Source organism: Pempheris klunzingeri, chromosome 14, assembly GCF_042242105.1.
Source record: "Pempheris klunzingeri isolate RE-2024b chromosome 14, fPemKlu1.hap1, whole genome shotgun sequence".
Lineage (NCBI taxonomy): Eukaryota > Metazoa > Chordata > Actinopteri > Acropomatiformes > Pempheridae > Pempheris > Pempheris klunzingeri.
In genome coordinates, this window is record NC_092025.1 from 21,382,237 (window position 1) to 21,396,943 (window position 14,707).

The 14,707-nt window shown below is 44.1% G+C and overlaps 2 protein-coding genes across 2 annotated transcripts in view; one reads left to right on the top strand and one right to left on the bottom strand.

The window, feature by feature from the left end:
* Positions 1-1,885: 1,885 nt before the first annotated feature.
* On the bottom strand, positions 1,886-8,686 carry smg8 (SMG8 nonsense mediated mRNA decay factor). The gene is made up of 5 exons (XM_070843610.1): positions 8,060-8,686; positions 6,485-7,388; positions 5,936-6,081; positions 4,246-5,130; positions 1,886-2,098 (listed from the first exon to the last, which is right to left on the bottom strand). Exons 1-5 carry the CDS (start codon positions 8,684-8,686, stop codon positions 1,886-1,888), a joined length of 2,775 nt encoding a protein of 924 aa, XP_070699711.1.
* Positions 8,687-11,185: 2,499 nt separating this feature from the next.
* The window catches only part of ppm1e (protein phosphatase, Mg2+/Mn2+ dependent, 1E), a 36,261-nt gene continuing 32,739 nt past the window's right edge, over positions 11,186-14,707 (top strand). Inside the window, exon 1 of the mRNA XM_070844090.1 lies at positions 11,186-11,367. Within this exon, the coding sequence (XP_070700191.1) occupies positions 11,186-11,367 (182 nt within the window). The remainder of the gene's footprint in view (positions 11,368-14,707) is intronic.

Sequence of the window (14,707 nt, forward strand, 5' to 3'; positions counted from 1 at the left end):
AATATAAAGCATTTTCTCTTTTAGGCTGCAGTTAATTTTAGTTTGAGAGGTAAACATGAATAAAATAGTCGAACACAGAACGACCATCAGATATTTATTTACAGTGCTCAGTGTATTAGGTACACATAATATAACATTTTCCTGTATGTCCCCCTGCTTGGCATTTATTAGCAGCATTTAAGGAAATTATAACATAGTTGTACGCAGATATTCGGTTATTTTCATGAGTTTATTAATGTAGAGTATTTGTAAACTATTGTAACTTCTCCTGTGAAAACATATTTTAAATTATTACAACTTAATTTCACGATATTGTCATTCATTATCTGTTAGTACAGCAGCCTCCACTTGTGGGTGCCCACAGGAGGAGTTACAGTTCTGTAGTAATCTGTTTAAAATGACATTATAGTGTGTTACAGGGCATTTGTTAATGTTTATATGCTGTTTATAAACACTAAAGAGGGGAACTCAAAGAATAACTCCAGTATTTTTAAACTATGGCCCTATTTATATATAATTTGGGTTAGAAATGACAAAAGGTACAAAAAGTTTTGGCACTGGTCCAGTAGATCAGCTGAGCCATCAGCCGAGAACAGACTTTAATGTAATAATTTGGGGCAACTTTATCCAATCAAAGTACGTCCACTAAAAGTTCTTGTTTTTGTCACCGACAGGCTCAGATTTTTATTCTGTTGTCTGATAACATTATAGGAAGGATCCCTACAGAGACAGACCAGTAAGATCCTTCCTGTTTAACCAGAAACAGCCGTTATATCGCTTGTTTCAAAGCCACCAGGTTCCATTGACAAAAACAGTAATTTTACCTCACAGAACACGGGATTTGCTAATCTATTACTTTTACTTTTTACTCTGTTACACTTTAGTTTAGATCTGAACTAATTATCTAAAACAACAAAGTCACACAATAACACAAACCAACCAACCAATCAAGGCAGCGCTTGACCAGAAACTCCTGTGTTCTGTGAGGTAAAATTACTGTTTTTGTCAATGGAGTCTGGTAGCTTTGAACCAAGCGATATAAATGTCGTTTCTAGTTAAACAAAAAGGATCTTACAGGTCTCTCTCCATAGGGATCCTTTCTGTAATGTTGTCAGACACTTTGAATAACAATCTGAGCCGGTCAGTGGCAAAAACAAACACTTTTAGTGGACCTACTTTGCCCAGGTTTAAAAATACTGTTAGAGTTATCCTCTAAAAGTAAAGTGGTGCCAAATATGCATAAGTCTGCTTCAGCCTCTGTTTTAATGGCTGCTTTAGCTCACTGCTGACCTTTATTGTTCACTACACTTCGTCCACATTAAGGCGGATGACATTTTTCTTCTCCTCTTCATTTCAGCCCTCCATCCAGACAGAAAGTGATTCGTGTGTGCACATGAAAAGGATGAAAAGTGGCTGCTAGTTGCATCAAGAGTGGAAGAGAGAAGTTCACATCCTGCTTGCTGTCTCGCCTCCGCACAGCTGGCCAATCACGGCGTGAAGTGGGTGTGAATGCCGGATTGTTTGTTTCTGAAAGTGACAGAAATTGTTGGACACAGCCCCCGTCTAATCAGACACGGGAACTGTGAGGAGGGAGGGGGTTTACAGAGCTAGTCAACCATCCGACGAGCACTTAAAGCCCTGCTGACAGCTGCAGGAAGCTACAATGTCCAGTTCTCCCTTCAATACCCCCAAAATGTCACGTTTAGAGTTTGGATGGCACTGCAGAAAGGGTTATTCCTCCAGGGAACATGTACGTTTTCAATAAATTTGTCTGAATTATGTTCTAAAATAAAAATCTAAATCAAAGGGAGTGTTGATGTCCCACAGGCCTCTATGAGGAGATGTAAATAAATAAGAGGGTGACGTCATTCATGCCGTCACAGGTCTACTGTGGTGGAGGGGTCGCAGTGGTGGCCTTCAGGATGCCTCGCAGCACCTTGTAGTTGTTGAGTGGCTGGTTCTCTTTGGGGGGGTAACAGGGGCCGCGATCTGTTGCGAAGGAATAAGGGAACCGCAGCACCCAAACACCGTCAGGCGGCAACACCAAGTCTGTCTGCTCTGGATGAAAAACTGGGCAGGGAGGAGGGCCGGGCTGCACCTGAGAACACACGAAGACAGTGCTGTGAGGGTTAATGTGACGTTTTTATTAAAAATACATTCGTTCATACATTTCTGACATCCGTGCCTCCCCAACCCAGGAAGTATTCTGCTGCGATGGAGCCAGTGAGTCAGCTGTTAGCTACAACTTGAAGCCCATTCATTTAGCTAATACTTACACAGACTACAACCTCTCCTGACTCTGCTCCTGCTTTTTATTTAAGTAAAACATCCTTGGGTTTCTTGCAAGGCGCTATATAAATCCAAGCTATTATTATAATTATAAACTGACACCACTAAAAGTCTGTCGAATTCACCGTGAGCAGCTCCTTATTGTAATGTACCCATGGATGTACAGAAATACTGATCTCTTTAAATCTTGGCCTTATTATTTTTTTTATACATATTTTGGGTTCAAAATGACAGCAGCAAGCGTGCTGCAAAGGCTGTGATGTAATCCTTTGGGCCTTTGTGTAACCCACAATAACACAAACAGACAGCGGTAGACCAGCCACTCCAATCTTACAGGTTTATCTCTGCAGGGATCCTTTCCATAATGCTGTCAGACACTTAGAATAACTGTCTGAGCCTGTCGGTGGCAAAACAAGCTGTTTTAGTGGACGTGCTTTGCTCGAACACTGTTGCCCCAAAGGATTACATCACAGCCATTGTGGCCCGCTTTGTAGAGGTGATCCTCTGGACCAACGTTTTGCACCTACGAGTCATTTACACTCCAAAATATGTTAAATTATGGACCAGGGTTTCTTTTAAAATCATGATAATCCTCAGGGAAATTGTGGAGTTATGAAAAAGGTGTTTTTTCTGATTTCTGTAGGGGACTTATGCAGCTCTCCTCTCTCTAGATAGATAGATAGATAGATAGATAGAACTTTATTGATCCCAGACTGGGAAATTAGTTGACATGAAATTGATGCTTACTAGTGTCACTGAGTGTCTGGTAGTTATTATCCTAAGTTCCTAAGAATAACACTGAGTCACAGGAGTGATGTGTGGCTGCAGTTTGTGTCTCATAAATAAAAGACGGAGGCATGCAGCATGAGCAGCGAGCATCATGCTGCCTACAGAGATAAAACGTCTAAATTATGTTCTATTAGAAAAAGATGCTCAGTCAAAAATGTAAAAATCAAAATACAGAATGAAGAAATAGAGGTCAGTCTTAATGACCTTTTTAATATCACACATAATACAATTTAATATGTTTAGTTTCATATCTAAATGATGGAAAACTCTTATCATATTACAATATTCATGCTCTTTCAAGTAGTAAATAACTAGGAATAATTAGGACTTACTTCTAATGATATAATTCATTAGACTGATGCCAGCTGGATCCAAATAAGGGGCATAAATCAGACGGATGGATTAACCAGCTACTGTAGTGAGCGGTGGTGACAGTGTTTCATGGTGCTGAACGAAGCTCCACAAAAAAAAGGCAAAAATCGATTAACAGCCTCCTACGACACGATGCGCTGTCTAAACAACACCGTCTGCTTCCCGAGAGGAAATATATAACTGAAATATATGACTTCTGTAAATGAAACTCAACAGTTTTTATTCCCCTCTTTTAATAAAACAACTTTCAATTTTAAGACCTGAAATCAGAGGCTCATATTTAACTTTTCGATTTGACTGGTTTTAAGATAAAACTCCAGATCTCTGAGCCTCTTCACTATTACTTTTTACTGACAGGCAACACTTGTAAAAGAGGGCATCTATTTCTCAGTGTAAATAAAGGTTATATACAGGAAATACTTGCAACTGTTGTAGTTTAGTTTACAGAACCCTGGACACGGATGATGTGAATGTCTGTGAGCCAGTAAAAATGACCAATACAACAAATGCTTTTGCATAAGAAAAGCACACAACACAGGAAGTCAGCAGGGAAATGGTCGTGCCCTCTATCGCCTCTTAATTTAACTCATGTGTTCTTTAACACTTTGCTTTTGCTGTTTTATGTTGTTTGTGCACTTTGTATAAGCACTATAAGGAATATAATATTTTTTAAACTGTTTGACTGATGGTACTAATTGGCCAAAATCCATATTGTCAGTTAACAGTTAAGTATTAAAATCCCCAGTCTTGAACAAAGAAGAAACAGAAGAAGAGGAGGCAGATTCGCCTGCTTACCTGAGGGTTGAGGGTGACCTCCAGCGGGGAGTCAGGCACCACAATGTAAAGGCGAGTCAGCTGGGCGTAGTGAGGCTTCAGGCTGCGGCCCTGGGAAGGTGACGGGATGTAGAGCGGCATGTCAGTGTTTAACACCCTGGTGGCGGGATCTTTGGCGCCCCCTGGCCCCAGCACCTTCACTATTTTATCAGGGCCGCAGCTAATGAAGCGCCGTCCTCTGCTGTCTTCATACTCAAACCCCACAAAGACCCGAGCCATGTCATCCCTCCTGCGACTCCTGCCGAGCCCTCCGGTGCTCCCTCGCTTCCCCACCAGGGTCTTGTTGGGGACCGGCCATGAGGAGGTGCCTCCGTCCAGAGGCTCCGTGAGTCCAGTGTCCTCCTCCGAACGAGAGCGAATCACCAAGTCCCACGGCAAGAGGAAGGAGGAGCCCGGTAGGAAGCCTGGCTGTTCCAGACCGGTGTGGCAGTTGTACGACTTGGCTGGGCCCAGTTTGACCAGAGACCAGCTGGAGAACTTGGGCAGCAGGCCTTTGGGGCAGCCGGAGTGCATCATTCCCGGGAGGTACTCCACAGTGGAGGGCTGGCGGTCGACAAGGCTCGGCCTCTTCTGCTGAACTTGGGTTTCAGTTCCATCCCCGTCCCCGTAGGGCCCCAGGCTGTCGGTGGACTGGCCCAGACTGAGGGCCAGGCTGAGGCTGGTGTCTCCGGGTGTATGGCTCTGGGCTGTGCTGGGCTCCTTCAGCCTCTCCGCCTCTCCAGACCCCGAGGCCTCAGACGGGAGCCGCTGAGCTTGGTTGCAGGCTGGAGCCGGGTCAGGAGTGCTGGGCTGGAACACCGGAAACTCGATCTTCTCCAGCTTCCCGCAGCATTTCTCCTCCAGCATCTATTCAGGAAGAACATGTTACAGATCAGGTGCAGCAAAGACATGAAAACTCATTTTTGAGGTACAGTTGGGCAAAATGTTGATATAACTGTGTTTCACATTTTATTTAGTTTATTTAGGTTTCAGATCATTTTTCAGCTCTCTTTGCTGCTCTCACTCTCACGGCCCTTTTTGGTCGCAGCAGAAAACCAATGTCAGAGAAAAAGCTCTAAAAACCAACTGTACACGACCCACTCAGCAGTAAACAGCAGTCAGACCCAGTCAGAGACCAGCTGGTGAACACGGGGGAGCATTCAGCTGCTAAAGAGTCAGACACTTCTCTCAGAAATAGCTGGAGACCAAGAGCAGAATTTAAAGACAGTGAATATCGAACTTCAGTTCATCAAAAGTTGCATTTACAGTTTTTTCGCTTATACCCACAGCAATCAATGTATGGCTTTTTTATTTTCCTGTGTACACACAATGTCACGCAAGAGATCACTGGACCACTCTGTATAAATAAGGGTTGAATGAATGAATACACATTGAGAAGAAAGAAATTTGTCAGCCGACAGAGATTTTTCTATTCTGGTTATAACGTGGTAAAGGTTCCTCTTAAGGCCAGTGTAGACTAAATCAAACAGCAGGACTTGTGTTTAAAGGATTTCTGCATCAATGGAATGAAGTATGAAATCAATATTCTTTGGCCCTCTGAAGACAAAGAAAAGGGCGCCATGTCCGCTCAGGCTCCAGGAGGTGCAGTGAAATGACAGATAAGAGCGTAGCACCAAGGGAGGATGTGTGGGAGTGCAGTGTGAGGCCTGACCTGGTAGAAGTCATAGTTGGCCGCCTGGACGTCGAATGGATCCTCACGAGGAGCCTGTTTCCTGCCACAGTTACAGGAGCTGGTGGAGCGCCCCCTGCTGTTGTGGTTGAGGATGGGCGGGTTGCGATCCATGTCTGGCTTCTCCCCTAAAGACATGAATGTCAGATATCATACGTCTGTGTTGTTGGTTTCATCTTAACTCCTTATATTTCACCCATACATGTACATTAAAGGTGATTGTATGAGGGTGTTTATCCACAGTCAGTGTATTCCCTTCAGGAGATGGTGGTCAGCACACCCCCGGTTTGGAGAGGCAGGCAGGACGCTAAGAAATGTTCGCAGTTTTTGTTTAACATTACTGTCAAATACAGACGTGCTGACCGCCACCTACTGTAGGTAACACACACCCACACTTCAAATCCGAACCGTGGCTTTAAAAACATTCAGAACTTTCTGCTTACGAGTGTTAAACTCTCAGTTTTGTCTCCCTCTACTAATGAACACGTTTGCCTGATGCAGCAGGTAAATAAAGCAGTAGAAAGTGTTCACCTGGCTGAGGCAGCAGGTGGAACTTGTGAACACAGTGTTGGTCAGTCAGGCTCCGCTCCTCACACAGCTGGTGGCCGTTGCTCCAGAACTTGTAGCAGTCCTCGTGGAGCTGCAGGGCGTAGCGTTGGAAAGCCACGCCTCGGGCATGCTGGCTGTACACCCGCAGGGCCTGCGCCAGCTGGTTTTTGTGCACCGTAGTGGTGTAGTTATGGGGCAGGTTGGACTGGTAAGCGCTGTGAGCCAGTGGCAGCGCTTTCTGGCACCTGTTCTCAGAGAACTTTGTGTCAGCATCAAGAAAGCCCTCCAGAACCTTCAGCTGGCCTTGCACTTTTGCAGCTAGCTCTGCTATTTCTTCATCTGCGTTGCTAATTAGGACTTGGTGGAGTCTGGAGGCGACCTGGACCCATTTGGAGTAGGTCGGCAGCTCAAAGTGTGAAGGCTGTGGGTTGCGGCCGACGCTGTCGTCAAAGCCTTTCTTGGTCAGCACGAGCTCCACGTGCTGCCAGAGGAATTCCTTCAAGCTGCAGTCCACCAGCTGACCGCCCATCGACATGCCAACCAGGTCTCCGCCGAAGCCGGACTGCCGCGCCGAACGCCGCATCTGCTGATAACGCCTCGGCCCCGACACGGACGTGGTGGAGTCCTGCTCGCACAAGATGCAGTTGGACCGTAGCTGGCCGAGCAGGGCGCCCACAGGGTCCTCGTCTGCTGCTGGTATCACGTAGACGAACGCTTGGTTGGCGGGCACAGTGAACAAGCAGTTGCTGCTTTGGTTCGTCAGGACTCTGCTCTTGCGGAAGATGCGATAGATTTGGTCCTCCAGGGCGTGCTGCAGCCTCCTCCGGGGAGAGTGCTTCTTGGGCTTGTCGGGGTTTCCTCCAGACTCTGAGCCGTTTGCAGACACCTTTGGAACACCAGACAGAGAAGGTGTCATGTTATTATTACTCATATGTTCATTATTGTCATATTGATCATTATTAGTCATATTCCTATTATCAGTACAACAGATAATATTATTATTACTATGCTTGTTGCTTGCTACACGGACCCCTCGCCATTGTGGCCTGATGCTCGCTCATGTGGAGATTCAATCATCCTTAATTTTGGATTCTTGAGTCGTTGGTCTTGACTTTTGATATGAACTGGCACAATATAAATAAAGATTATTTGATTGAATGAGCTCTTTTGCACCAGATTTTGCCTTCTTCCAGTGCTGGTTCTCAGTAATCCTATTTCCTGACTCCCAGACAGAACCACAGAAAGACTTTTGGCCTGTTGCTGGAGGTTTTTTCTCAACAGGTGTTTGATGCTGTTGGACAGCTACTGATCAATCACTGTTATTAACTTTTCTGCATGTCGTTCTAACATATTTGTCATATTTTTGGAGTGTATTTTATGTGTGTAAATTAATTGTTTTGCTTATGTTTGCATGCCTGCTGTCTCAAATTGCCCTTTGAGGTATTTTGGAAGCATCTAGGGGGCTTATAGGGGGCAGATGCCTGCTCTGCCACAGCCTTAAATGCCCCAGCAGAAGACATGGTGAATATAAAAGTAGGGTGACATCAATAACCAGACCTTCAGAGTGCCGTTCATCTGGAAGACGAAGAGCAGGCGCGGAGGGCAGGGCCGACAGTTCACCTTCCACTCTTTGGACACCGGGCAGTCTTTGATGGCGGCCCGGATCAGGGGCAGCACCTTCTGTCGCAGGGCGTCCAGGGCTCTGAAGAGCCGGTCGTAGGTCACGTCGAAGGTCTGGTTCGGGTGGACGAGCAGGAGGACGTGGCACACGGAGAACATGTAGAGCAGGTGGAGGCAGTGCTGTCGGTCCAGGCCTTTCCAGAAGTCGTGGGCGTCGGAGTGGCCGGTGCCGGCGCTCAGAGACCGGCAGGCGCGCAGCAGCTGCCGGCTGTCGCACACGGAGGAGAGCAGCAGGTACAGGACCCGGTTCTCCTGGTTGTAGAAAGCCTGGATGTGGCTGTCCGCGGTGCCGCCGCCGTCCTCCGCCTCGCCGAACAGCGAGAAGACGTGTTTGTCGGCCAGAGTGTTGATGAGGGACTCCTTCAGCGGCCCCGGCTGCATGGTGCTTTTACCGAAGATACCGACCACACACAGGCCGTCGTCCCGGTAAGCAGCGTCCTCCAGGAGCCCCGCCTGAAGCAGGGCCCCCATGCTCAAAGGGGAGGCCATGTTTGCTTCCTTCATGGTGAAAATCGGGGGAATAAAAACAACGACGCACTCACTTCCGGGTTTGCAAACTAAAATGTCCGTGTAGATACAAGGGCTGCTTTACTGTGGAGGTCCAGTTCCGCCAATGTAACGATAAAAGAAACCTTCAAGTATTACAAAGAAAAACTCAATAATAATAATGACTTAGTGTCTTAAAATATTTTGCAATAATGATTTTGTATTTCAAAATGATGATAAACTTTCCCAAAATAATGAAGCAATATCTCAAACTCTCTATTAAGTCCTGCATTAAGTAAAGTAACATGATGTTGACTTAATGAATGAAAACACAGAAAGGTTTTTTTTCTATATAACACACAGTTTGTAATTTAAGATGAAACTTTCAAAAGAACAAACAACAAAACAATATAGGTTATTAAGTTTACACTTAAAAACCTCTGAATGAAAAAATCAAGTAAACAAATCAGACATACCATTTCCCATAGTCTTGACTATTGATGAGTTCAATCAAGACAAATAAGGTAGAACCAATTATTTGTACAATGCCATGGTTTTATATATTCATATTTTGTCTGTATATTCATTTGTAGGATCTATTTATGATTCATATCATACTGTCTGGATTATTTATTCATCTCTGTACACTTTGGTTCTCCAAGCGTCCTTATACAAAGCATAAAAGATACAGTCCCTGAATTGTAGTTTAGTTTTTGCCAGCATGAAACAAAACGAGGTTAGACAAGAAAAACTGTGGGAATTAGGGCAGAGTCACCTCTAAAAGCTCCACATTCAACTTGAAGAAAGAACACAGACATTATATAGATCTCTTCTGGGCACACACACCCGGCAGACTGTCATCACAAAATAATATTTAGTTAAAGATCCCATTCAGAAATGTTTTAAGACTTATAAAAAACAATCTCTGTATGGAATCTTCACTGAAGACTAGTACCAAGTACCAAGACAACAAAATGCAGTTTACCACCAGACCAGAAGTCCAGAGTAGACTAATGCACAAGAATATGGTGGTAAGATATAAAACACAGTGAACATATGAATATGAATACAAGATATATACATTATATATATACAGTGCAGGTTTAAGTGCGTGTAATGGAAATAGTGAGACATTATGTACAGAAAAATGTCTTAAACTCATGTTTACGGTGGATGTAAAAGGAGCCTTCAACTGTTGAATTCTACATGTCAAGGCTGCAACTAATGAATATTTTCATTTTCAATAAATCTATTGATTTTCTTTTCCTTTCATGAAATGTTTATAAAATGTCAGGAGAGTCCAAGGTGACGCGTTCAAGCGTCTTCTTTTGTCTCACCAACAGTCTAAAACGCAAAGATATTCAGTTTACAGTGAAACAAATCAGAGAAAAGCAGCAAATTCTCACATTTGAGAAGTGGCACTGAAGCATTTTTGGCATTTTTGAATTAAACGATGAATTGATCAAATTTGTTGCCAAATTATTTTCAGTCTGTCAGTTGACTAATTGATTTATTGTGTCGGCATTACTGCACAAACATCATTCTGCACAGATAATTGTGGAAAATAGTAAAAGATACAGCAGACCACTGTGTCTGCATTTATTTGATGACACATTTTAAGCCATTGTATAAATGGAATTTAAATTTCAGAGCTGCGGATACCTCTAATTAGATTCCCCATATAACTCAATGGTTTATTCTTAATGATAGATTATAATTATAGTTATCTTGAATGGAAGCCTTGATTGGTCGTAATGCATTAGAGATATCTTTAATATAAATATAAATGTCAGGCAAACTCCACTTTTTGGTCCTTATGAAGAACATTCAATGAAATAATAATGAATAAAGTAGAGGACAGTGATACAAACAGGAGGAGATATGAAAATATACATGAACAATGTAAACAAGAGGAAGTATAAAATAAGGACACAGGGGAGAATATAACAAAGGGGAGAATATAAAAAGTATTCCTACAATAGATGTTTTTCAAGTGAGTATGATATTTGTTTAGTCGTGATAAAAATACATTTATGATATAACAGTTTTTATCACCATAAAAAAAAACCAGTCATCCGTCATAAGGTCCACAAAGGGGTCTCAGACGTCAGCAATACGTGCGCGGTCACGTCCTCCGTGTAAACCGCTACGTCCTCTGTGACGTCACCGCCCTCTGATGAGCCGAAATCCCTGATAACGCGGCGGTGCGCGCTCCCGCTCAGCTCTGAATGGGGGCTCAGTCAGTCCAGCTCCTGACACCGAGTCCACTGGTGTAACCGCACACGGCCACGGTCCCGCTCCTCCAGCCCGGCCCGCGGCTCTCTCACACCCCGGCAGTCATCGGCTCTGCTCCCCCCCGGTTCTCCACATTCACTCAGGTAGCCCGGTCCTGCACCGACAGCCCAAACTACTTCGCCTTGGTGTCCTGACTCTTCTCCTCTCAGCCCGGCAAGTTTAGTGTAGCCTACCTACTACTGACGGGCGGAGCTGTCTCTGTCTGTCCAGGAATGAGAAATGATGGCCGGCTCTGCAGCAGAGGAGAAAACCTTCCGACGGTTCCTGGAGCTCTTTCTCCGGGAGATGAGAATGCCTCTGCAGGAGAGCGACCCGGTGCCGATGCGCCCCTTGTCGGACCTGGTGACTGAGGACGAGGTGGAGGGGGAAAGCCTCGACCTGTGCCTCCAACACCTCTACAAATAGTTAAGTGTGCACTTTCTCTCACTGCATCTTATTGTTTGTGCGCGTTTGATGCCAGAATATGACCTTAACCCACTGTGGCAGCTGAAACACCGTGTTTTATTATTTCTAGTAATATTATAGGGGGCGGGGGGGGCGGCACATCAAATAAGGATCCCCGCTACCTGCTTCATGCTGGGTGTGTCCAACAACAAGTTTAGACACTTTAAAGAAATTATAAGGAAATTAAAGCTTGAGCACATGTTAAAAAATGACAGATGACGCGCTGCATATATATAGATATATATAGGGTGTATGCATATTTATCATGTGTAATATAGATATGTATCACAGGAGGAAATACAGATATAGATACATATATCTATATCTGTATCTCCGTCTTTTTTAATGCCATAATCGTGCGCAAGTGGTGACAGGGCTGCAGGTCTACAAAGAGGTGAACCCCTGGATTTGCGTAACAGGAGGACGTCATTGTGGTGTAGGAGGGGGAGGAAGCCATCGCCATCACTGCTGAGCGCATCTTCATGCAGGCTAAAAATATCCTCACCGGTCACGTTATTAGCCCCAATCGTTGGACTGGTTGCAACACTTAAAAATCCCAAACTGGGGGGGAAAAAAAACCAATATATATATATATGTTTTATAATAATGCTGCTTTCTGGACATGTCAGTCAAACCTGCTCATGGCATTCTGCACAGCGTTGTTTTGCTCATGAAGGAGGGAAGGAAAGGAGAGCGTGCATCATTTTAAGCGTGACAGCCACTGAATCTGAAGTGTTTAAGGCAAAGTTTGGCAGGAAGAGTAAAACTGAGGGAGCTCTGGCCTCGGCGCTGCTGCCTGGCCTGGTTTCGAATCCAAAATAGGTGCAGAAACTGTGCTGGGAAGAGCAGGACGGAAGGAGGACTCATCTAGGGCACTAAATGGCAAGGGTGGGGGAGTGTGTGTGTGTGTGTGTGTGTGTGTGTTGGGGGGGCTGGCTGCTGCTTGCACTTGTGTCCAAAAGCGACTTTAACTGGGAGGATTTGATCCAATCCCCCCCCACCCACCCTTTAGGCACACATGTACAGAGGTACAGATGGGGAGCATGTGTTGGTGGCAGGACGAGCACATGCAGCCCGTCAGGTGGAGAGCTGGATCTGATCTGTTGGAGCAGATCAGGATCAGTTCACCACACATTCATATCAGAGAATTAATCATTCTGTTTTCTATTCTGAGGTCCGGCTAGAACACGTTTGTGCGGTTTGAACATTATTGTTCTCGTACCAGCTGTTTCCAGCTTCTGTCCATTAGAAATGTTCTTCGTTCTCACCTTCAACGTCTTCATGTTACCTGGAGCTGGTGAAACAACAGTGGCAGACAGCGATGGGGGACTCATGAGGGTTTCAGTGGGCGGGGACAGTCGGCCTGCTGAGGGGCTGGAGGAGGTCACATGATCAAAAGATCCCCTTATGACGTCATAAAGGGAGCCAAATCTAAACGGCGTGTTTTCACACATATTTACTGAAAGTCTGAGCAGGAGAAAAAGAGAGAGGACAGGCTTTTGTGATAGTTTGGCGGTCTGTAGACACATTTCCCATTGTTGTCCGTCTGGTAGTACGTCTGTCGGGAGCAGTAGTGCCGAGAAGAAGCCGGTTCAGTTTTTAGTTGGGGGGGGGGTATATCTGAAGAATGTTCGAATAGTATTTTTGCTTGAAATGCAGCACCAGAATGCTTAATCTATAACGCTTTGTTACACGTCTTTGGTGAATACATGACTCTGATTGGTCAATTATGGCATTTTACAGTATTTCTGTATAGCAGACTGTTGCTATGGTAACAGTTCTGATAGCTGATAAGCAATAAAATGATTTTTGAATCAATTAAATCGCGTTTAGGTCGGCATTTTGTGTCAAATGTCTGTAGTGTGAAGCCGTGTAATAAGCAGGATGACGTTCAGCGAGTGGTGTAGTCGTTGCTATTCGAACCCCCCGATGGTCATTTGGCAATAACGACCGTCGCTTGGTGAACGTCATCCATGACGCTGTGCCACATTTTATGGATATAGCGCTTGGCTGTAGAGCAATTTTGATCATATTTTGTTTAATTGTTCGGTGCTATTGCACAGCTTACCACACACTCACACACTCACACACATACACGCCTATTTACCGTAGATAACAAATCAGTGCTCACATTTTATCAGCAGGTGCAACTTTTAACTTAAAGGAGTAGTTCAGTGTGAGAGGAGAGGCTGGATGTCACTTCTGTGTGTCTGTGCTCAGTGAGCAGAAGGTTGTGCTTAGCTTAGCTTAGCATAAAGACGAGGGGTAAACCTTTAAAATTCACTCATTTACACGTTGCATTGTGTTTATCACCATGAAACTTCTCCAGCAGATTATTTGAATTACACGTTTCTGAGATTTTATGTTTGAATATGCAAATGAGATGCTGTCTAATTAAATATGTGCTAATTTGCACACATTTCCGGAACAGAAATCTGCCCGCTGGATGATGCCAGGTTCAACATTTGTGTTTCATTTTGTTCACATATTACAGCCAAAAGTTTTGATATCTTTCTTTAAATATCTCCCAAAATTAGAAAATACCATCATCTTCATCATCGTCTTTTAAAAAAAAATATTTTAACATATTTTTAAATAAAATGCTACGTAAAAAAGGCTGAGAATTGGAAAGAAGTGGAGATTTCTGGCTCATAGTGTTGAGAAAATGGCCTTTAAAGATGTGAATTCAGGAGAAATCTACAGACAAAATGTAGTAAAATAGACACCTAAATGTGGATTTTGGACATTTTCTTTCCAGTAGTCAGAAAGAAGATTTCTTTCTAAGATTTATTTTATGAAAATAACACAATATCTTGTGTAAAATTATCTGCCTGTAATGTCAGCGCAGCGTGGCACAGTAGTACCGAACTGAGCTGTAACAGTCTCACTGTTTCCCCGTAAAATAATGAAGTGTGAAATCACTCAGACTTGTGAAAATTTGTCAAACTGTCATCTGTTTGACTGCGAGGGACCCCTCCGCCATCACCTCCCTCACCCCCTCACCATCTGGGGTCTCTCACTGTGAATGACTTCAGGAAAACAGACCCCCCCCCGGAGCCACCCCACACTGTACGTTAGGGTGCAGAAATATGACGATACACACCACGAGATGACACAGATTTGTTACAGTATTTGCATATTTTTGGTTGTAGTGGCGAAAACAGACTTTCCCCGGTGGATATTTTGTCTATTTTGTATAGAAATTCATGTGAAACTAACTAACTAAACATTTACTCATGTTTAAATACAAGTTATACATACTTGTACTTGAGTATTTCCATTTTTTGGCAACTTTACACT

Bases quoted from the DNA above. Each gene is read 5' to 3' on its own strand.
- smg8 (XM_070843610.1), bottom strand. From the start codon at position 8,686: ATGAAGGAAGCAAACATGGCCTCCCCTTTGAGCATGGGGGCCCTGCTT. The intron at 6,082-6,484 runs GTGAACACTTTC...TCATGTCTTTAG, and splicing joins CCACCTGCTGCCTCAGCCAG to GGGAGAAGCCAGACATGGAT. The intron at 5,131-5,935 runs GTCAGGCCTCAC...CTTCCTGAATAG, and splicing joins CCAACTATGACTTCTACCAG to ATGCTGGAGGAGAAATGCTG.